This window comes from Lupinus angustifolius, chromosome LG16, assembly GCF_001865875.1.
Source record: "Lupinus angustifolius cultivar Tanjil chromosome LG16, LupAngTanjil_v1.0, whole genome shotgun sequence".
NCBI classification, from domain to species: Eukaryota; Viridiplantae; Streptophyta; class Magnoliopsida; order Fabales; family Fabaceae; genus Lupinus; species Lupinus angustifolius.
In genome coordinates, this window is record NC_032024.1 from 4,545,569 (window position 1) to 4,568,963 (window position 23,395).

General features: G+C 33.4%; 3 protein-coding genes and 1 long non-coding RNA gene across 4 annotated transcripts; 2 read left to right on the top strand and 2 right to left on the bottom strand.

The window, feature by feature from the left end:
- Positions 1,036–1,593, top strand: LOC109329065 (monothiol glutaredoxin-S2-like). Its single transcript, XM_019562729.1, has one exon. It carries the CDS (start codon positions 1,174–1,176, stop codon positions 1,480–1,482), a length of 309 nt encoding a protein of 102 aa, XP_019418274.1. The 5' UTR covers positions 1,036–1,173; the 3' UTR covers positions 1,483–1,593.
- LOC109330054 lies at positions 6,823–7,287 on the bottom strand. Its single transcript, XR_002105617.1, has 2 exons — positions 7,166–7,287; positions 6,823–6,949 (listed from the first exon to the last, which is right to left on the bottom strand). It is a non-coding gene; the product is annotated as an uncharacterized LOC109330054 (long non-coding RNA).
- Positions 7,094–13,253, top strand: LOC109330053 (acyl-CoA-binding domain-containing protein 4). The gene is made up of 17 exons (XM_019564041.1): positions 7,094–7,298; positions 7,751–7,832; positions 8,017–8,190; positions 8,309–8,386; positions 8,483–8,587; positions 8,962–9,028; positions 9,116–9,177; positions 9,257–9,396; positions 9,556–9,682; positions 9,789–9,903; positions 10,103–10,191; positions 10,926–11,009; positions 11,098–11,451; positions 11,715–12,230; positions 12,317–12,376; positions 12,849–12,961; positions 12,993–13,253. The coding sequence occupies exons 1-16, from the start codon at positions 7,261–7,263 to the stop codon at positions 12,927–12,929; spliced, it is 2,172 nt and encodes a 723-aa protein (XP_019419586.1). The 5' UTR covers positions 7,094–7,260; the 3' UTR covers positions 12,930–12,961; positions 12,993–13,253.
- On the bottom strand, positions 14,375–22,383 carry LOC109330190 (anaphase-promoting complex subunit 7). Its single transcript, XM_019564262.1, has 18 exons — positions 22,232–22,383; positions 22,061–22,129; positions 21,891–21,941; positions 21,630–21,764; positions 21,121–21,183; positions 20,710–20,825; positions 19,935–20,019; positions 19,263–19,322; positions 17,949–17,994; positions 17,540–17,613; positions 17,252–17,302; positions 16,925–17,125; positions 16,624–16,668; positions 16,447–16,540; positions 16,154–16,299; positions 15,846–16,075; positions 15,410–15,470; positions 14,375–14,883 (listed from the first exon to the last, which is right to left on the bottom strand). The coding sequence occupies exons 1-18, from the start codon at positions 22,298–22,300 to the stop codon at positions 14,797–14,799; spliced, it is 1,683 nt and encodes a 560-aa protein (XP_019419807.1). The 5' UTR covers positions 22,301–22,383; the 3' UTR covers positions 14,375–14,796.

A 23,395-nucleotide genomic window follows, 5' to 3' on the forward strand; every position in this document is an offset into this window, starting at 1 on the left:
ACCTCGAAACTTACCTACAAAAGGTGAGGAGATACCCTTGATAATACCAAAAAAACTTCACTCCTCTATTTTCAAAAAATAAAATAAAATATTGGCAGAACTTGTAGTCCATTTTTTCAAATTTTCTTGGTACAATTGTTCTGTTTTTAAAAAAAATTGGTATACGAGTCCCCTTTTATTTTGGTATAGAACTTATTGTCCTCCTTCACTCTATTCACATTTCTCTTTCTAGAATTGGATGCGAATCTTAATAGCAAAAAAAGGAGGTCCCAATTGGATAAATTCAACTTTTTTTTCCAACCCAGTAGATGCTAATAGATAAGGCAGAAAATCACAATGCTAGTACAAAAAAAGTTATGATGACACACAGACAACTACTAAACATAGAACCCACAATCTTATTTTAATGATAAATTCAATCCTCATATAGATGTACAGTCATATATTCTGAAAGAAATTAATTCCTTAATTATAAGGTAAGAAATACTCTTCATTATACAATACTATTAATAAGATTTTTCACTAATTTTCTTACCAACAATCATACACGTATATAGCACTTATACATGAAGCAAAAGTAAGCAATTATGAGGGGATATGCACAGTTTTGTTTAGAAGCCGTACCAACAAGTCATTGTTTCCGCATGCATGCAAAGATATTGATTCGTTATAGTAAAAAAAAATTGGATCAATCACTTTCATACAAATGATAAAATAAAATTGAGACACCTGCCCAAATATCTAATGAAACATTCTCCACTTTTCTCCTTAACCACCCTATCTTTCTTTTTTGAGATGAAATATGTTTTAAACTATGGTTGCAAATACATTATGTTTATTGCAATTCTGGTCGATAAAATACAATTGTGATTGTGACATGGTTAAAGATACTCCCGACTAAAAATCATAGTATTACGGACATATAACAATTATGGTTGTGAGATACAATTTAAAACAACGAATTTGATGAGCAATGTCAATCCACCAAACCAATTGTACCTCCCTCCAACCCCTATATAAGCAAACACCATTTGGCTCTAGCTCAACCACACCCCACTTACCCACATTTCCTTAGAAACAAGCTTTTTTCTCAATTCCATTTGTGTTAAACCCTTTTGGCATTGTTTCTTCTATCCTTCATCAACTTTTGAGGCTACATTTGTGATCTTAGAAATGGATAGGATAACAAACATGGTAGCAGAGAGACCAGTGGTAATTTTCAGCAAGAGCTCATGCTGCATGTGCCACACCATCAAGACCCTTTTCTCTGAGTTTGGTGTGAATCCATCAGTTCATGAGCTTGATGAGATTCCTAAAGGGAAAGAAATTGAACAAGCACTTTCAAGGCTAGGGTGTAAACCTTCTGTGCCTGCTGTGTTCATTGGTGGTAAGTTTGTTGGTGGAACCAATGAAGTTATGAGCCTTCACCTTAACAGGACCCTGATTCCAATGCTTAGGAATGCAGGAGCACTTTGGGTTTGAGAAATTAACTACCACTTAGACCTTCTCATCAGCCATTATAATAAATCTGTTTTTGGTTACATGTATAATGATGAGATTATATATAAGTGCCGGATATATATATACATATTACATGTATATTAGTATAAAGTTTATGGTACTAAAGTTTTGTAATAATAAGGCTAACTTGACCATTAAGGTATAGTTTAGCCTTTTTTGTTAAGTGTAATCTTTTGTATTTTAGCTGAATTATAATAAACTAGACTATATGAAATTTAACTGTGTTTTAAGAATCATGCCACTAATTAGTGGTTTATCAACATTTTCACAAAATTATTTAGCTTTATGTCTATTGAAATAACAGAAGAAAGGGGAAGGCATAGAAACAAAAAAGTAACTTGATAGCTATCTAAGTTGAGTATGCTCAGTGATCTAAATGAAATCATTCCTTCATTCCCACTTTATCATTTTCAGTTCAAACAAAGAAATTAAAGGTTTCAGGTGGGGATTGGATCATGTACTGAGGTTGCAGAAGCTTGAAATTTCAGTGTTTTTGGATGCAAGTACAAGAAATAGCAAGAAATATAAATGCATGTAGTGTTTGATGTCATGTGAAACATTAGATGTTCTATTGTGTTATGTTTGGTCGCACTTCTTTTAGTCGAATCAAAATGTTAGAATTTTATAATCTCATGTGTCTGTTCATAAAATATATCAAACACATTGCGAAATTAATATATTCTATTTCGTCATATTCGGGCATGTTTACCAAATACTACCTTATAGTTGTACTTTAGAGTCTTAACTTGCTAATTTGTTTAAAGAGTAGTGCTTCAACACTATGATATTTCTACAAGATAATAAATAAAACCAATGATACTTAAATTAGATCTATTTAGATGATCACCTTATCTTGTTCTTTAACTTAGTTGATGAAGGATGGCTACAAATCATTCTTGTTCTTTGAGTTAGTTGATGAGGGACAAATGCACAGAATGGAATAAACTTGGTGGTATAAGTGAATGTGACATAACAGTAACATGGTTCCTCTCTGTCACATCATCAAGTAGATTAGATACCAAATTAGAGAAAGGACAAAAGACAAAAAACTAGTAGAACATATCATAGATTTATAGAGCTTATTAAGTCTAAAATTAATGAAGCTGACTTCATTTAGGATCTGTTTGCGAGTTGAGTTTTGGAAGGAAATTGAGACTTCAAATTCATTTCACATATGTATTTCATGGCTCTGAAGCGTTTCCTTTCTTTCCAAAATTAAACTCGCAAACATACTCTTAGAGAAAAATATAATATGGGAATTGACATGATAGAAACTATTAGACCACCTCCTACACTATTTGTTTCCAAAACAAACATGAAATTAGATATATAATCTAGTCAATATTATTCTTGGAGAAAGACGTGTGAAAACCATTAGTGATAAAACCTGGCCATGTAAAAAAGTAATAACCATATTTTACAAAATGAATAACTACATCAGTAACTCTATATTCAACTTTTCTCCTAGACCAATGTCATTTTTGAATACATTCTTCTCTAGAGAAGATATAGACTAGTGTTTCATATTCAAACTGGTATCATATTTTACAAGTTATATGTTTTTAGAAAAAACATATAACTTGCTTCAATTTATTTTTTAAATGATCTTCTCAGCCTAAATCATAACCATTTATTATCATATTCATGTTCTGTTATGTAGTAACTAAGTTATCGATATGTTTGGTTGCATAAGATCAATACTCTAACAGACAATAGTTAGCAAATTCAATATTAGCATCTTCAACATTGAATAATTAGATCTTCAACAGAAGACTAATTCACACAATTGTGATAAATAAACTCATGTTTACATATTTATTAGGAGAGAAATGACATGTGTATTTATTTATGCAAAGACAACAGCAAAAGAACTACAAATAAATTAGCATTCAATATTCATCATTGGCTAAACAAACCTTTGTTTATCTTATTGAATATCAGCACACCATATTATGTGGTAGCTACCAACAAGGCGTTGGTCTAGTGGTATAAGACCCCATTGCATCACGAGATAAACCAAAATGTCAAAGGTTCGATTTCTAAGAACGACACTTGTTGGGAAGGTAACTACGCACCTCGAAAGAGATTAGTTTTTTACCCATATAACCATAAGGTAAAGAGCACTTGGTTATACAAAAAATACATTATACAGGATAAGATGCAACAGAATGTTCTAGTTTTGGGTAAACAAGGATGAGTTGACTTGCTCCAACAGCTTCATATAAGAGAAGAATATCAAGTTGTATCACTCAACTTAATGCAATATAGAACAGAAATTTGCTTGAGCTACACATTGTTATGAAACCTGTGGCATAAAGTAGAGCTCCCTGAACCCCAGAATTTGTATGTATTGACATATTTGATATAAAAAATCATATGCTCCATCCAACCATAATGATCAAGATCAAAGGAATTCACAACTCCACTGTAGTAATAAGGGTCCAGTGCAGATGACTATAGTTGGCCAAATGTGTTCCTCAAATAGCTTGATTGAGTCTCAAACCTTATATTTAATCTACATCTATAATTCATATGCAGAATATTCAATCAAATCCATGTTTCTCAAGCCATGAAATAGCTCAAATGTCTAGTTAATGCTTCCAGACTTTGAATCATGTCATGTAAATTATCTGTGACTCAATTCAGCACCAATATTGAACATGTTGATACATCACAATAATCAAAGTCATCTTAAAATGAGAGTGAATCTTTCTCACTCATCTTGTCAAAGAGCTTACAAACAGATTCAACATACCCAGGAAGTTTCGAATACCCAGCATTCCTTGTGTTCACTGCATCCAAAAATTCTCTAGCTGATGTGATAGTGCATATGCTTCCATACTCAATGTAACCAACAATCATTGTATTCCATGAAGCCAAGTTTCTCTGGCATTTGTTGAAACAAAGAAAATGCATACTTTCATCTAAATTACTAAGTTTTAGATACCCAATATAACATGGAGTTCCCAAAAAAAAAACACATTTTTGTCAGGCATTTCAACAAATATCTTCAATGCAATCTCTATCACCATTTTCCTATACAAATCAACAAGGGTCCTTTGCAAAGACAACTAGTAACTATTTTATACTTGTACAGAATCCTAGGAACTAGTAACTATTTTATACTTCTACATCTGAGTGTGAAAATTGCTTACATGGATTGTCCCTTATCTTTTTTTGTGAGAAAAATCTATCACATACATACACACATTAAATCAATTTATTTTTAATAATTCTATATTGGTATTTTATAGTGAACACTTCTATAGTGCTTTAATAAGTACACATTTTGTTTTCTTTTAATAATATTTTGTATAAAGTTAATCCATATTTATGCATAAATAAAAATATTAACTATCATTATATTTATTAATAAAGTGTTATAATGATGTAAGACTCCATTAGAACTTTGACTATTATGTTATGTCAAAGGTCAAAAATTCAATTTCTTACCACCATGAGGAATAATCGTGATTATATAAAAAACTTTCATTTATTTAAACTCTATATACAAACAAAACAACTTAAGAAAGAGATATAGTCCCTTAAGCTTTTCTGGACATTATTATTAAAAAAAATGTTGCAACAAATTTGTCTGACATGGGTTGATGCAAACAAACCAAACTAGAGCCATGAATTATGAATTGATGAATAAAAACAAAAGACACTTCGAAATCCAATGATGGTTTTCTTTTGCTAATCTCAATATAATAAAGACATCTCCAAATTCCAATCATAGAACAGAACATACACATAAATAAATCTCCCTCACAATCAACAATGACAACTTTTCTTTATTAAACAAAAAAACAGAGAAAAAGAAAAGTGGGGTAAGGCCTAAAAAGTCTACACTGCCTCATTCACATTACACAAAGACAAAAAATTCATTACTCATCAACCACATTAACAATTTATTGTCCTATGTCCCATATCAATAAAAATATATCAGATTAATTAAAAAAGTTAAACATTCATTGTTGTTTTTATTTTTTATTTCATTGCATTAGTATAAGATATGATATGAACATAGTTTAGAACAACAGATCCTTATACGAGGACGAACTTTATATCAAGAGAGAGACACGTAGGCATATCACAGATTGGATCCTTTCCCCTCACTGTCTTATTCATGTCATTTGGATCCACCCCATGCATACATAGGGCCCCACACTATCTCTACCTCACCATTTTTTCTTATCATAATAGATAAAGTTTGGAATAATTATTTTCATAAACAATATTTTGACTAATTTTAGTTGTTATTTGATTTTTTTGGATGATTTTTTAGGAATGTCTAATAGAAATAAATGATAAAAAGTAAAAAATGTATACAATTTATTATTAAACAAGTTGTTAAATTTTAGTTATTTATATAACACTTTTAAAGTGATAGTGATTTAAGTGCTTTTAATTTGCTTCTTCCCCATCTGACAACGGTCATTTCTTATGTGACCCTTTTGACTTATTTTATTTCCAGTGTTTGATTTTACATGGGATCCAAGTAGTTTAACTTTATGATTTAGTCATTTTCACAATCACTTAAAATAAAAATAGCACAATCAACTCATATTTATTTTGTTTTTTGTATTACCAATGATATCTTATTACCAATGATATATTATCACCTTATGGTAAGGAATTAATCATTTTTAAGTTCGTGATTATCTCTTATAAGAATCGAATCATACATTTTGATTATTCCTGAAGATCTAATAGGACCTTACACTAATAAATTGTTGTGTGCATATTTTTAAAATATTTAATAGTTTTATATCAAAACTTAAATATGAGATCATGCATTAAGCTAAATCAACCTCATGTATTTTTTGGTACAAACTATTCTCTCACACTATGAATAATAATTAATTATTTTTGGAATATATAATTATCTCTTTCATAAATATTACTCTCATAAATTAAATCATTAATATTTTAATTTTCATGAGAATCTAGTACAGCCTTATTGAATACTTAACATATGTAATAGATAATAGATTTTTTGTTTTACAGTTTAGATATTATAATCAAATAATGAAAGATGAATCTATTTAAGACATTAAAATCATTGAAGTGAGTTTTATGTCATCTAATAAAAATCCTTTCATTATACATATGAAAAAGATGGACTTAGATAGCATATAGTTAAAAGAATAAATTATGCTTTAACTTATTGTTGATTTGTTGGTAGTACTCATTAATTCATATAAATTATCTCTTTTTCTTTTTTTCTTTTTCCTTTTCCTTCTTATTACAGTAAATAAACAACACATGCTGCTAAAGTACTCTCTCTCTCTCTCTCACCGCTTTCACCTTAAGCCCATGACTATGCTTGATGTTATTATTGGGATTTTCAACTGAACCAAAAGCCTTACTCATAAATCATTGCAGTGCCGTTCCTACTTTTTATTTTCTCTTTCTTTTCCAACAACTTTCTCACTAATCAAATAGGTGATTTTTCTTTCTTCTTACTGAAACTGACAATGTTATTGTTGTTTTTGTTTTTTGTTAAATAAATTTTATTTTTTTACTCTTTGCTTTTGTTTTCAGTAACTTTTATTTTGTGGGCAAGTGAAAAGGATTTATCTTGGTTGCATTTTATAGAAGGAAAATTGTTTGACTTTTGAGGATAATAATGTAGCTTCACTCTTGTGCTGTGTTAGGGATTTTATCAATTTGTTTCTTTTTTTCACTCAGTGACAGTGTTCAAGTGAAAATAGTAGCTCCACTTTGAAGATCAAAATGTTTGGATTCTCTCGTAGGCGCATGAAACTTGGCAGGTGAACATTTTTTTTATTTACTTTTCTTCAAAGAGGTGAGCCTTAGCACAATGGGTCATGAGTTCAAATACCGGAGATTACCTCGTGGTTTACTTACGAGCTTACTTGCGAGGGTAATGCTATGTACATCTGTCCTCTCTAGACCCAACTAGGTAGAAGTCTTGTGCGCTAGATCGCCTTAGTTTTCTTCAAGTTTGGACTTTTTGTAGTATACCCAATTGAGAGGCAAATAAGGGGAGCCTTGAGGCAATGGTAAGGCCTTGTGACCTAAAGGTCTTGGGTTCAAATCCTGAAAATAAGCTCTTAGTTTGTGAAAATAAGGCTGCATACATCTACGCTCCTCAGACTCCACTAGGTGGGTGGGCCTTACTTTTACCCGGTTGGGAGGGCACCAATCACTAGTTTTAGTTCTTTGTGATATTGATGTTTGTTATTGTTGTATTTTCTCTCAGTAGATTGAAGGTTCAGCTTTCTGATACCACTCAAGGAACTAGAAGCCCCATAAGGCAGCCGAAGCGAAATGGTAACTCCAATGTAAGTTCTTTAGCTTCACTCTTTGTTTGTGTGGTTGAATTATTTAGACACTTAGTCTTGTTAAGTTTTATAAAGTTCCACGTTAATTGAGTATATGGTTAATGAGCTAGCTTTTGGATTCTAGTTAGGCTCAGTTATGCTGAGATAAACAAGTGTGGCCGCATAAGTTTTTAGCTTCTTTCAGGGTGATGAAGCTGCAGGAGCAACTAGTCATTCTGATGAAATTGATTGCCAGATTTCGTCTGCTGCTGCCGCTACCGCTACTGCAGCGCCCGAGATAAGTACTTGTACATCTGGCAGCTCAGAGAACTGGATGGTGTTGTCAATTGCTGGGGATAAGCCTTCTCCTAGATCCAATGTATGCAATTTTTTGAATTACGGTCACCTCCTTTCTCTAACTTTTTTCTTCCATGGTTGTTTTGTGGAAGTATTGAGTAGTTACTGTGAAAGACTGATCTGTCTTTCATTGTGAGTAGCATGCAGCAGCTGTCATTGGGAATAAGATGATAGTTGTTGGTGGTGAATCTGGTAGTGGATTATTAGACGACGTGCAGGTGAGGGAACATTTGTTTTAGAATTTGGTGTGCTTTGATATGAGTATTAATTTTAACATTAACTAATTATTTGGTTGATCATGATTTTATTGTCAGGTGCTAAATTTTGACAGATTTTCATGGACCACAGCGTCATCAAAGCTTTACTTGTCACCAAGCAGTCTGCCACTAAAGATTCCAGCTTGCAAGGGTCATAGTTTGGTACTTTAATTTTAATCTATGCTTTTAGCATAAAATTCTCAGTATACTTTAAGTCTTTAATCTATGTTCTATTCAAGTGATCTTGATAATGGTCTCATCATAGATATGGAATAACATGTCTATTAAGATGAAAAGATCGTGAAACTGAATTTCTCTATTGAAAAGAAGCTCTTCCACATTCTATGTCCATGTAGCACAGTATGTATCAGTAAATGAAAAGGCTTGCCAAGAGATATACAATTCTAATAGTTGAATTAGCGGGAAGTTATCGGGAACACAGTGCAAAGTAGCATATATAATGTGTCGTGAACTTATACTTGCTAATGGCGTATCACCGCTCTAATTTCTCTCGTGCTTGATAATAAATTGTCCAGGTTTCTTGGGGGAAGAAGGGGCTCCTCATTGGAGGCAAAACAGACCCAGGAAGTGACAAAATTTCTGGTTGAGCCCCATGTCCTTCACACATGTAATAGCTTTGTCTCATTTCATGTCGTTAAACTGTTCTAATTATCTTTTTGGTTTTTGTAGTATGGGCATTTGATACAGAGTCAGAGTGCTGGTCACTCATGGAAGCAAAAGGAGACATACCGGTAGGATTTTACAATTGATAGAACTGCAAGTTCCTCCGCAGAGGACAATTACATTTGACCAAATGTTTTGTTATGGCAGGCTGCTCGTAGTGGCCATACTGTTGTTAGGGCTGGTTCTGTTTTGATATTGTTTGGCGGAGAAGATGTAAAAAAGAGGAAACTGAATGATCTACATATGTTTGATCTCAAGTCCTTGACTTGGCTTCCACTTCACTGCACGTAAGTGTGTTACGATTTTTATTTTGTAAAATTTTTTTGCAAAGAAATGTTCGGATTTTCATGTGAAATCGACTAATAAGCACCTCATCTGAATGTTTCCTTGAATTTAAGGTTTTTTTTTCCACTTCACTTCCTCCTAAAATATTATATTACTTACAGGGGAGCAGCACCTTGTGCAAGATTCAACCATGTGGCAGCTCTTTATGATGGCAAAATTCTTTTTATATTTGGAGGAGCATCAAAATCCAAGACCTTAAATGATTTATATTCTCTTGATTTTGAAACGGTGTGTGAGCTCTCTATATAGCAATTAGATGCAGTAAAAAATTTCCCAAGATGCAGATTAAATATTCATTCATTTTATAATTTGATGAAAGTACCTGTTATCTCAGATGGCATGGTCAAGAATAAAGATACGCGGTTTCCATCCATCACCCAGAGCTGGTTGTTGTGGTGTTCTTTGTGGTACTAAATGGTATATTACCGGGGGTGGAAGCAGGAAAAAACGTATGTTTTATAGTAGATGAAGCACTTATTCATAATGTTTGGTCATGCTTTTAATTTCTGTCATTTGAACTTTCCCTTTTACACTTCAGCTTCCGAGAAGTAATTTAATTTATGCATGAATTAAACTGGTTGCTGCTTGTATTACATCATTTCCTACTTCACATGTACTTTATAAACTTGTCTTCCCTATATTTTCCAGGACATGGAGAGACTCTGATATACGATATCGTAAAAAGTGAGTGGTCTGTGGCAATTGCGTCACCTCCTTCTTCTATCACTACCAACAAGGTGAGTTATTTTCCTGTCATGTTTACCTACCATTTATCTGCTGCTAGCCTCATGTTGTTTAATTTAGTATTATTTTCACAATAAAATTACTCTCTTCTATGCAAAAAATGGTCTCTGGACTTTCTAGCATAATTTTAGCTGTACATTCATTGACTCTAATAAATTAACACTGATTTTCCTTACTATTCCTTTTAGCCTTTTGCACACAACTCGATTTTTTACAAGGTGGTGGAATAAGCACTACCAGCCCATAATTTTGTCTAATGGTTTAGTCTGGGACTTCATTAGATCTGTTTAATTTCACTGATGAAATCCCTGCTTAGATTTTATTTTCTCAATTTTCTTAGTATTATGTTTTCTCAACCTATAAGCTGTAAATTGCGTCAATTCATTTAATATGGACCCCTAGAGTCAGCTCAATTGGTTAAGTTGCGGACATGAAATTTAAAGTGTCTGGTTAAAAACCCCGAAAGTGCCCTCTGACCCTTCCCCCTCCCCTTGAAAATAAAATAATATATACAAATATTTGCTTATAAAAAGACATTTACAATGTATCTTCTTACTATTAACAATTATATTTCTAGTTGCGTTATATTTGGCTCTTGATGCCCTACATGTCTATTCTTTCACTTTATACTTAAATCTCCTTCAGTAATAGTTTTTATCCGTATGCTTCACCGTGTTTTCTTGTAGATTGTCGAAATGCATGTTTCTAATATCTATTGTATTGCCAGGGTTTTAGCCTGGTACTCGTTCAGCACAAGGAAAAGGACTTTCTTGTTGCATTTGGGGGATCCAAAAAAGAGCCATCTAATCAGGTTTGATAAAGAAGTGTAAACAAAGTTAATGCCGGAGTTAGTCTAGTTCTTGTTGAACTTCTAATCTTTTTCTTCTTGACTGTATCAGGTGGAAGTGTTAATAATGGAAAAGAATGAATCAGCCCATGGAAGACGACAAACTCCTACGCAGGGTCCGGGATCTATACTTCTCGAAAAACATTCATCATCTACTGGATTGACCTCTCAACTTAAGAATCATTCTTCCAAACGTTTGATTGACTCAGTTGCTCGACAAAATCTAGCATCTGCAATTGAACATGGTTCTGGAAGGAAATCTCTCTCAGAATCCCTACTTGTACAACAAGATTCCAATTCTCTCCCTACCAACATCTCCCTTCGCAGGCAGTTCGATCATGATGAAGAATACAGTGGAGATGTTAGGATTGACAAGCATTCGGAAGATGAAAGTTCTTTCCCACAGGTAAAGTAGAAGTCCGCATTTACTATAACCATATTCTTTATACACTTCTTGGACACATAGAGGCCTTGAATACTTTCGTAGTGGTTTTATTAAAACACGTGATGGTCGATAAATATCGTACAGTACCAGGCTAAAACCCTGGTAACACAATAGATATTATATTCTAATGTGTAAATAGCGGATATTATGTTAAAAGTTAACATTTAAATTTAGCCTCAAGTAAAATAATAAAAGCTAATATTGTATTTCATTATACGCTTCAGGCGGTGGATCACAGGACAAATCAAAATGACCCCGGAAATCCGATGAACATAAGTGGAGCCAAGATGAATAATATGGAGGAACAGATGTTGATGTCTGGAAGTTCAAACCAACACCAACTGTTTGGAAACCTGATGCTAGAAGGTGATGATATGTCATTTCCTGAAAACAGTAAATCAGGATCACTGTCCACTCCTTCAAATATTTATCATTATTATGAAGCTAAAGTAGCTTCCCTTATAAGAAAAAACGGGATCCTGGAAGGACAGTTGGCAGCTGCATCGGCAAGCCGAGAAGCTGCGGAGAAAAGCTTAGCATCTGCTTTTAGAAGCAAGCAGGAGATGGAGAAAAAATTGGGTGATACACTGAAGGAGATGGAATTACTAAGAGAGAAGCTGGCTGGTGTGGAGTTGGCACAAGAAGAGGCTAATAGCCTATCCAACATAGTCCACTCCGACAATGTAAGACTTGAGCATGATGTGGCTTTCCTCAAGGCTGTTTTAGATGATACACAGAAGGTATGTATGACGATGCATCATATGATGAGTGTACTTGCATATTGCATATATACAAACTCTTACGGTCTGAGCGAAATTTATTGTAGGAGTTGCACTCAACAAGAGGAGTTCTTGCAGGAGAAAGAGGCAGAGCATTCCAACTACAGGTACATCCTTTGGATTGATTACAAGTCTTATGTGTCCAAATATGTTAAGGAAAATTACATTGTCAACACTGACCTCTCTAGGTTTATATTGATGATAGTGTTTTACTGTGTAATGACAACATAAACCCCAAGAGTATCTGTGGTGACAACATAAATCTCAACAATAAGTAATGATAACATAAAGCTCGAGGAAAACATGAGAGTATTATAGCGTCGTTCGATCTATGTAGCCGACTCCACCTACTGCTTTGTTGTTGTTGTTATTGTTGTAGATGTAGTGTTAATTAAGTCCTACTTTAAGAGAAATCAGTATAATTTTCCCAAGTGTGCTTTGAATTGACCTAGTGCCACTCAATTCTTTAAATGTCTCCATTCCTCATGTCCATTTCATTATTATGTTATAATGTTAAATGTTTTCATCCTACTTGGATTTCTTAAACACTTTGCCATCTACCTCGTTTTGGTTGCATAGGTTGAAGTTTTTCATCTCAAACAGAGGCTGCAATCAATGGAAAATAGAGCACCTACTCCAAGGAAACCTTTTCATGTGTAGTTAAATGTTTTGAATTATCAATGTTTCTGATGAATTTCAGCAAAAAATGAGGGCACACTCTATAAGGAAATTGCATTTTGAGGATAACATTTAAGATTTGCAAACTCCATTTGGCTCTCAAGTCTCAAAGCAGATGCAAGAAAATTGGATTTGTACATATTATTTGATCAGTGAACTCTCACCATCTTCCACTTAAACTACTTTTTTTGTAATCCTGGATCATTAGAAGTACTACTCTTTTCCCATTGTTTCTCAAGAAACATATCCATGTGTTTAATATGTTTTTCATTGTTTACCAAGTACTACTTTTTGTAACCCTATCAAGAAGCATATGCATTTGTTAACATGTTTATCATTGTTTCTCAATTTTATTTACTTAAATAATTACTTATATTTAAATATTTTAATACAACAAAGGGAAAGAGTGATGCATTGATCAGGATTATACAACATGGTGCAATGTGGAATAAGTTAATTAAAAGATAATATCCTTGCAAAAAAATGTGTAGTTATGCATTAGCACATTACTAAGACTGTTTCATTTCAGTTTTCTGTGCCTAGCCAAATGCATAAATGTGATAACAGCTCCTTCAATCACACTCAAGAAAGAAATGCATGCAAGTTTCACAATCACAAAGAGGACATTAATGGTCAGAAATTGTGATGTTCATTATTCCAAATGACCCTTGAAAGTCTGAATTGATTCTGATCCCCTCAACCATTTATAGCCCTCTTTGACAGAAAATCTGTTCCTCAACCATCTATAATCAGCTGCATATGCTTGTGCAAATTTACCTTTCAGCATGTTTATCTTTTTCCAGTGTCATGCTGAATCCATGGGGGTTGATAGGATCAGAAATCAACCTCTTTTGGATAGTAGCCATTGGCCCAAATGATGCCAAAATTGTCAGCTTTGCTAGCCAATTGCCAAATCTGTTTTCCTGTGGCTGCCTCATTTCATAGGATTTTCCTAATTCTTTTTTTATAAAAGCATTTAATCTAAGAAAACAGTTTATGTTGCAAGAGTATTTACATCATCAACATATTATTATGGCATGTTAATTATCATCCACTCTTTAGTTATTAGTAATATACATAAATACTGAAATTTGTTTTTACTGTGGACTTCTAAAAATGTGAATGTAATTACTCCTTGAGAATCAAGACATTAGATTTTAAATAATATATAATTGAACAATAAATGAAACTCTGAATATGAAACAGCACATCAAGATGAAAAAGGATAAAAACATTAACACACTTTTTTTCTTTTTGGGCATAAAATTCTGCTCTAACTTCTGTTACCACTTGCCACTAATCCCATGTCACACTGGTCTCTTTCACTTAGCTAGACTATAAAGAAAAAAGTTCATAAGCTATTCTGGGAATTTCACTTTGGTTATGAAAACAATAAGAGGATCAAATATAAATAAAAATCCAAAACAGAAAATGAGAAAAAACTGTCAAGGATTTTCACTTAACTAGATAATTTCTTGGTCAACCATAACATAATTTTTACATACATAAAACCAAAGTGAACAGCAAATGATTTACAAGGCAGATAACACAAGCTTCCATCTGGAACATCTTGCAAACTGTTTTGCCAAAAAATACAACCCAGACCAGTCATTGTAGACATGGAATTTCGCCATATAATTCGGCATATTCCATATTAACATGGATATGACTGCTAGATGCACCAGTTGGCAATAATAACAATTCTTTGTTTTCTGATGTGAACTCTTGTTGTAGCAAGATAGAGTGATGCCACCATGGCAATTCTCACCCTACTGCTGATGTTGTCTCAACATTGAACTATTTCCATGCACCCTTCTCATCAGAACTGAATTTCTTTCGACACTGATACTCATAGAAGTTCAGTCTCATCTTGATCTCCATCAACATCTTCAACATCATTGTCTTCATCTTCTTCGGGTGCATCAGGATCCACTCCCTACAAAGGATACAAAACCACAAATTTATGTTAAACTTTTGCCATGTCCTCTAATATTACCCCTCGTCATCAAATTATAATAGTAATTTTTTTACCAAATTCATCTATTTCCAGATAAAAACTAACAAAGCACAGAAGGAATGAAGTGCAAGCAATGTCACCCAAAAACAAAAGGTACAGATGTGTGTGACTCGAAGTTGAGAAAATTATAATTAAGCATCAATACTATTTCTCACGTGTGTCATTACAAGTAAGTTGAGAGAAATATGATTAAGCATCAAGATTTTGTGTTTGGTTAGAAGTATAATAACAACAATATTATTTGTACTCTAAGATTTGAACATCAAACTTGTGTAACTTCCTTATTAATCCTTATTAAGAGAAGAAATAAGGTTCCCACAATTTATTTCTTGTTATTTCCCTCTTTCTTTCCTAAATAAGGAAATTGTATCAAACTTGGAGTACAAAAAACATTCTAGACATAATTAAGCAGCAACATTTTTTCCTTAAGCAAAAAAGAATAAACCTTCATCAGCTTCTCTAGACGCTCTAAGCCCCGTTTTGCTGCCTCATTCTGGGGGTTTAACCTGCCATTAATGCTAAAAGGTTAAAAGCATAATAAAATTAATGTATCCAGACAATATGGATAATATAGAATCAATTGATAATTGCAGAGCTACATAAAAGGGTGGGGAAGTTCATTATGATGTCAAACTTTGTAAATCGAAACCCATTTAGTTAACAAAAACAAGCACATAATCTACATGTTTCCCCACGCTATTGGCAATATATTGGAACATATGGTCCTTGTGACCTCCGAGGTCAAAGGTTCAAATACTAGAAACAGTCTCTTTGCTTGCGAGAATGAGGTTGTCCACGTCTACCTTCCCCATACCACACTAGGCTGCCCCTTTATATGGTCCAAAATCCGAAGTAAAGCCAATGCAACCCAAGGGACTAACCTTAAAGCAGCCTGATAATGTGTCAAAGCTTCCTGCAGCATATTAGTGGCAGCAAAAACTTGTGCGAGTTTCACATGAAGAGAGTCATCAGCCCACTCCTTAAGGTATCTTTCAAGCAAATTCACAGCGTCTACATTTCGGCCCTCAATAACATGGAGCTCAGCCAAAGCTAGTGCAGCTCCAAGGTAACCAGGTTCCAGCCTTAATGCAGACTCGTAGAACTTTTTGGCCTGTATGAAGAATGGATTAAGTTTAACAAAAGAATAAAGTAGTCTACAAAAACTTGTTTTAAAAATCTGACAAGTTACCTTTTCTCTGCCACTGGAGTTACTGGCATGCACGTCACCAACTAATTTTAAAGCCTTCGCGGATTGAGGCATTGCTCTCATCGCTTCTCTAGAAGCATATAAGGCCTCTTTGATTTTAGATAGGGCCAAATATGTCTGAACTAAACCTGAAAATCATAGTCATATTCATGTCAAAATCTGAAAATTGCGTTTCTATTATAGGCAGTAGATAATGGCAACATAAAACATTAATGTCATTGCAAGTAAGAAATGCAAGTCTTGCAATAACTTATTTTTCCCATTATAAAATAAACCTTGATATGCACGAATATCAGGTCTCAATTCTTGAGCTCCTCTGAAGGCAGACACAGCTGCTTCCGCCCGTTTCATTGTCAATAATAGATTACCCTGAATAAACTCAAGATGTCAAATCAAATTTGCAAAATTTAAGTAAGCTTGCTCTACAAACATAAGCAAGACAAATTTATTACCTTCATTATATACCCTGTTATGTGCCTCTCATCAATCTGGATGCTCTATATTACAAATAATTAGTCAATTGTAAGCAATTACATAAAAGATAAAATTCATTCTACCGAAAACAAAAGGTGGCTCAGCACACGAAGCTCTCACTTAGTGGGGTCTGAGGAGGGTAGGTGTATGCAGCCTTAGCCTTGCAAGCAAAGAGGTTGTCTCAAAGATTTGAACTCATGACCTCCAGGTTACGAGGCAAACAACCTTACCATTGTGCCGAGGCTCACCCTCTTAAATATTAAAAATAAAAATACTGACCTGCTCAGCATATGATAATGCTCTTTTCTCATCTTTCCTTTCCCACAAAACAGATAAAGCTACGAAAACCTCTGGTCTTGCAGGGTCAATATTCAATAAATCATGCACTAATTTATTCAGCTTCGAATAATCAGACTTTAGCTTTAGAAGCATTGCATACTCATCCATATATGTTATGATGTATGGATCAATTGATCGTGCCTGTGATAACCAAATTATCGAGATATATTTATAAGCTCAACAAATACATGTGAATAAGCTGGTCCAGCAGCAGATAAAAATAAATAAGTCTATCTAGAGACATTATAAACTATAATTCCAGATTACCTTCTCAAAATTCATAATGGCCTCTTCATTCTTTCCAATAATAGCCTCAACCTTCATTGGCAATATACATCAGAATTTACATGTTATGCGATCAATTCAAGGAAGCTCATGTACAATTATACACAAATAATGAACTCATAGGAATAACAAGGGTTGTCTGTTACAACACTAGCTTTAGAAAGGCAACCTTTACCAAGAGTCCAACATGGAAAATTTAGAATTAGGTGCATAATCTGCATGGTACAATGGATATATAATACGAGTTCTGAACATTGCAGTAAGTCTAACCTTTGCAATCTCAAGTAGTAAGTGTACATTATTAGGGAAGCGCTGTAAAAGATCTGTGAAGTGCTCCACGCCACCTGCCAACATAGGAAACAAAGTAAGCGTAGGCATAAGCACGTTACAGATGGTTTAGACTACAAAATATGAAGTATGAACAAATCCTTAAAAAATATATTTTTCAATTCAAATCTTGTCCAGGTTTGGTCGTACTACAAAACAAACGGCTAATGTAGAAAAAATGAGTCACATAAACAAAACAAAAATTGATTTAAGTATTTATCATTTGTAAATTTTGGGTGACAGAAACTGGCCTAAAGACTATGACCATATTATACATATTTTACCAATGATACCCTTCAGCTCAGACACAATCATGGAATCATATGACTCCATATAAAATGTAACATCTCACCTTTGTAATCATTTGAAGCTATGTTACACTGAGCTTCAACATAGCGCTGCCAAAAGAAGAGTATAAACTTAATTAGAATTTACAAGTCCCAAGGGTTTCTTAGGTAGTATAGAGATATAATCCATGAAACGAATATGCCAAACTTAAACGATGAGTCAATGTGAACTCATGAAGAAAATTATTTTCAAAATTTGCAAGGTCTTTCTATGGTCATTATCATATAGAAATACAGTCACTATATACTAACAAGGTGTTGGTCTAGTGGTGTAAGGCCCCACTAGATTCCCAAAATGAGCAAAAGGTCAAAGGTTCGATTACTGGGAGCGCCACTTGTTGGGAGGGGCAGTCACGCACCCCGAAAGGGATTAGTTCCTTACCCAAAAAGGGTGAGGGGATACCCTTGGTAGTACAAAAAAAGTCACACAATATAGAACACATACTCCCTTGACAGTTTTAACAGTTGCTCAAAAATTCTAGAGGTCAATTGTAAAAACATGGATGGATGAAATTTATTCTCAGAATGAAAAAGGTTCAGATTTTTTTTACTAATATCCTGAGTCCTGACAATGTATTCTTTTGAACAAAGAAATGTGTAAGGGAAAAAAATCAGACATAACTATCGGATCTGTCCAGAACCAATGATCCTAAAATTTTAAGATGTGGGTGCAGCCCACCGATGATTGTTTTTATCTCTCCTATGTCCCCTCATGCAAAAGACCTTTGGACATTTAGGCTTCAAGTGGGTTGAATTCAATTTAAGTAAGAAGAATGGAGAGGCAAGGATTAAATTAATCACCACTTGGTTGTAGAGGCTATAATACCATGCTAAGAACTATCTTTCATAAAAGATTAAGTTGTTAGGTACCACTAGTTTCATTCAGTTCAATCAACATTAGATAAAACAAATTGCTCAACTAAGAACATTATACAGGAAGCATAGTAATTCAAATGCATGAACCCAGATCACTATCATGTGAAGAATATCATCCTGACAGTACCAGAATCAGTATCTGGCAATACCGTAGCTGAGTATTGTGCAAAAAGAAATCCATTTAGAATGATTGGGTTTTACATTACAGCTGATTTTATATATGAAATCTGTAAGCCAACCTGCATAGCTCAACACACACTATACCATCAAACGATCAAATGGTCCATAGACATTAAATCTGTGTTTATTCACTAAACTAGCATTCACCCATCATTACTTCTCACGGATTCTATTAAGCATATTAGAGAGGGTTATCATAAGTGACAGCAAGAACTCCTAAGCACAGTGACAAACAAGGATCTGAACCATTGTGTAAAACTTACCTGAAGCCAACGACTTGAGTCAATATGATCAAATGGGCCCCTTCCACTTCTATTTGGATTCTGAAATTAAATGATTACACATCAATTATATGCTTGGGATGGTTTCAAATTATAATTAAACTGCAATTTTACAAACTTACCAACTTATCTTTTTATAATAAAAATGATAAAAGGTAAAATGGACTGAAGAAATGTAAAGATGCTCAAGGTGTTCAAATTAGACTCATCATAACGTGGTTAGCTACCAGAGGCTTAGATGCACAGACAGAAATAGTACTCAAATGAGGTTAAAGCGCATGTTGAAATAGAAGAGAAATCCAAAAACATGCTCGAATTTAGATTAGCAGTTTTTCCATTTTTCCACCAAGTAAATCTAATGTACAAAAGGGAAGGATCCAAAAAACACCTAAGGAGTAAGGAGAATAACTTTGTTAACCCAAGGCCAGAGGGCTGAGAATAAATAAATCACCCTCCCCCTTCCTCAATATAGGACACAGAAGTCTGCAGGAGAAAAGTTGATTCTTTATTGCTAAATACCTAATTTCCTAAAGGAGAGGATGAGCTAAGGTATATTTATGAGTCCCCAATTCCTTAGAATCACAATTTGAGGGTGGCTGAATCTCTATTTTGCTTCAGTTGCATGAGTTTCATTTTGTTTTTTTGTCAACAAACCTGAGGAAACAATGAAATGATGTCCTTTGCAGTGGATCCCAGTTCTGCTAAAGCTACGACAGCCTCAAGTGCATAAGGACAATGCCTGTTAAAAAGATATCAGAGAAGTTCAATTTGAAATCCAAATAATAGTTATATGAAAGACGCAAATGCATAATCGGGAAAGAAAACATTAAAACAAGTAGCCAAATGAATAAGTCTATAACAAATAAAATACTTCATACTGACTAAAGGGAAAGGAAGCAATCAGAATTCGAAAATGGAAACGAGCTTCATAAAATGCAAATCATATATGAGCTTTAAGAGGATATCAAAGAACGGAGAGAGGAGTCAGGCCACCAACACTACATGTAGAGTTTTTCCATCCCCAACCACACACACATACTGATACTAGCTTAAATTAAAGGTATTTACACGGAAAGTACATTGTACTGGACATATAGAGACGAGAAATTCTGCCCCCTCACCCTCTATCAAAATGCCTGCACTGCTGTACTTCAACAGCTTTGACAAAATTTAATAACACATCAAAGAAAACAAAAACCAAATGTGTCTCTTGATGAACAAACACGAAAATGTGTATGTAGTCATAAGCCAGAGCTATCAATTCAGGCATGAGGACACTAATAGACATCATACCTGAAGGTTAGTATGCAAGTTAGGACAAAATATAATTAAAAAAATGATAAAACATAATCCATAAAGTTACTTAAAGATAAACTAACGGTACCATATCAAAGGTTCACTCAGTTAATCAGAAATTTACTTTACATACCTTAGACATTCTTTGTAAATAGCAACTGCAGCTCGACTATGTCTAGAAATACGGTATAGCTTCCCTAATAACATATTCATTGGTAAATTTCTAGTCTTGCTTGGAATTCCTTCCATCTGTAATGTGTAAGTGCAAACAACTCAACAGGAATGATTACAAGAGTTAAACACACAAGGAATGTAATGTAAAATTTCATGATTTGTTTTTCGTTAAAAACATCATATTTAGAACTAATATAAACACAACATAGAAATTAAGGCAAATTATCCCCATTGTAAACCCTTCCATAAATGGAGAATTGTCATTTCTTCACCTAAAAATATTCCAAGAGTTTTTAAAAAATTAAAATTTGTTAGTGTATACAGTTTAATATGTTGGTCTGTCAAAAAAAGAGGAGGAGAATAGACAAACCTCAACTAAAGCTGCTTTATTCTCATTCAGGGAACAGTGACATGATGCAATTTTGAACTTCACCTGTCGAAGAGATTGAAAGGAAACTTCATAAACAACAACAAGGCATTAACTACACTAGTTGGAGTTGGCCATATGGATCAAACGACGACATAATGCTCTATCACAAATATCATGTTCATTGATAAATCATTGATCACTAAAATTTTCTTAATGGTTCACCTATGAATTTTCTTAGCCTCCCTCTTCTTCTAGAAATTGGACTAACCTCATTTAATCTACTCTACTTATCGGGTCTTCTAACAGTCTCCTATGCACATGTTCAAATCATCTAAGGTGCAATTCTACCATATTTTCTACAATAGGAGCTACTCTAAATTTATCTATATTGCATTTATCTGTAAGTCTCTAACCCTAAACTCCATAAACAACCTGGACCTAAAAAGTAAAACCTAAAAAAACACATAAGTCAAGTAAGCTCTTATGAAACAAAGAATACACTTAATCACCTCATTCTCATTGATAACAGGCACATTGCAGGAATTGGGAGACGATGACCGGTTTGAAGACAACGAACTCCGAGAAGATGTCAGGTTCTGTTTGGGAATCATCTTGTAACATTGCAAGGCTTGTTTATAAGTGTTCTGTTCAACAATAAAACAAACTATAAACTTCACCAGTCCCAAAAAAACACAAATTTCGAATTACCCATTTCCTAAATAAATTATCCCAATCATATGCAAAAGTGAGAGGAAAAAAAGGTTACTCACAATAGCTCTACGGTGCTCCCTTTCACGGAAAAATGAATCACCAAGTAGCACCTGAACAATAATAAATTTAAAAAAAAATCCCTAATTTATGAACTATTGAAACAAAGTTGGGAAATATAAATTAAAACTGAAAAGGGGGTAGAGAAAAAAGTGATGGAATTAGAAGATACCAAGCTTTCAGTTTTGAGATATAGAGAAGATTCAGCATTTGAAGCAGGTGAAGAAACAAGAAACGAACCCTGTTAACAACAAAATAAGATTAAAGGATGAAGCAGAAGATGAATAATAAATAATAAATAAAAAAATCGAAATTGAAAATTGAAAATTGGAAATAGGTTTACGAGTATCTGAGCGGAGTTATAGAGGCCATGATCAAGAAGAAGAGTGATTTGATCCTTAGGAACTTCCATAATGAGAACACTGTGATGAAGCTGTTCTTCGATTTGAACTATTTTGCTCTGTTTCTATGGAGGGTATTTGGCACAAATATATCAAAATAAATTATATATATTTTACGAAAACATTTGAAATGTATATTTAAAAATGCTTTTCTGCCCGTTGCAATTATCCCTTAGATCTGTATTAACTTGAAAATTGTGGTAATATTGTTTATTGCAATCAATATATGAGTTTTTCTCTTTCCAACAAGCCTCAGCTCCTTGATATCAGAGAAAAAAACAAAAAATTTAGGAGTTCAATTCTAGCAATAATTATTAAAAGGAATAATTATAAATTTTTTAAATAGATTATTTTCTTATCTATAAGATAAGAGGTACTTTTAGTAATACAAAAAAATATATGTGTTTTTTATTGTTACAATATAAGAAATATAACCAATTACATATATGAAACTCTTAACAGTACAAAAAAAATTTAAGATAAGAAATATAAACAATTATATATTGTTTCTTTAAAAAAATATAATGTGTTTTAAATTTTATATGAGAAGGGATTTACAATTAATCAAGATTAAATATGAGGAGAATAATTATTTTAAAATCGACTCCAACTACAATTTTATAATTTTATTTGGCCCAACAAATAAATCAAATTTGTCATTTAATATATTTCTCTCTCTTTTCACCAACATAGTCACTCCATGACTCCATCCCACCCAACATCCACTATCGCTAAAATCACAACCACTCCAACTCTCACCCTTCAATTTTAGAAGGAAAAATACATATACTAATAGTATATGAGTTTTATATATTATTTTTTATTATTAATCGTCTATGTTTAATTATCATTGACTCCTTCAGAAAAGTGATATTACATGATGTATTGATTTGTACAAATCTTTACATTGACAATGAATAAATATTACATTATTAATTTAATGAGATAGTTTTTTAATTTCATTTTTAAAAAATTGCCACATGTGAATTTCATTTTTAGAGGGTCAAATATAGTGACAATATTGCTTCTTCTAAAAAGAAAACCATACTCCATATTTCAAATATCTCCTTCACATCCAAGAAGAGGTATCAACTACATGCTGTGCA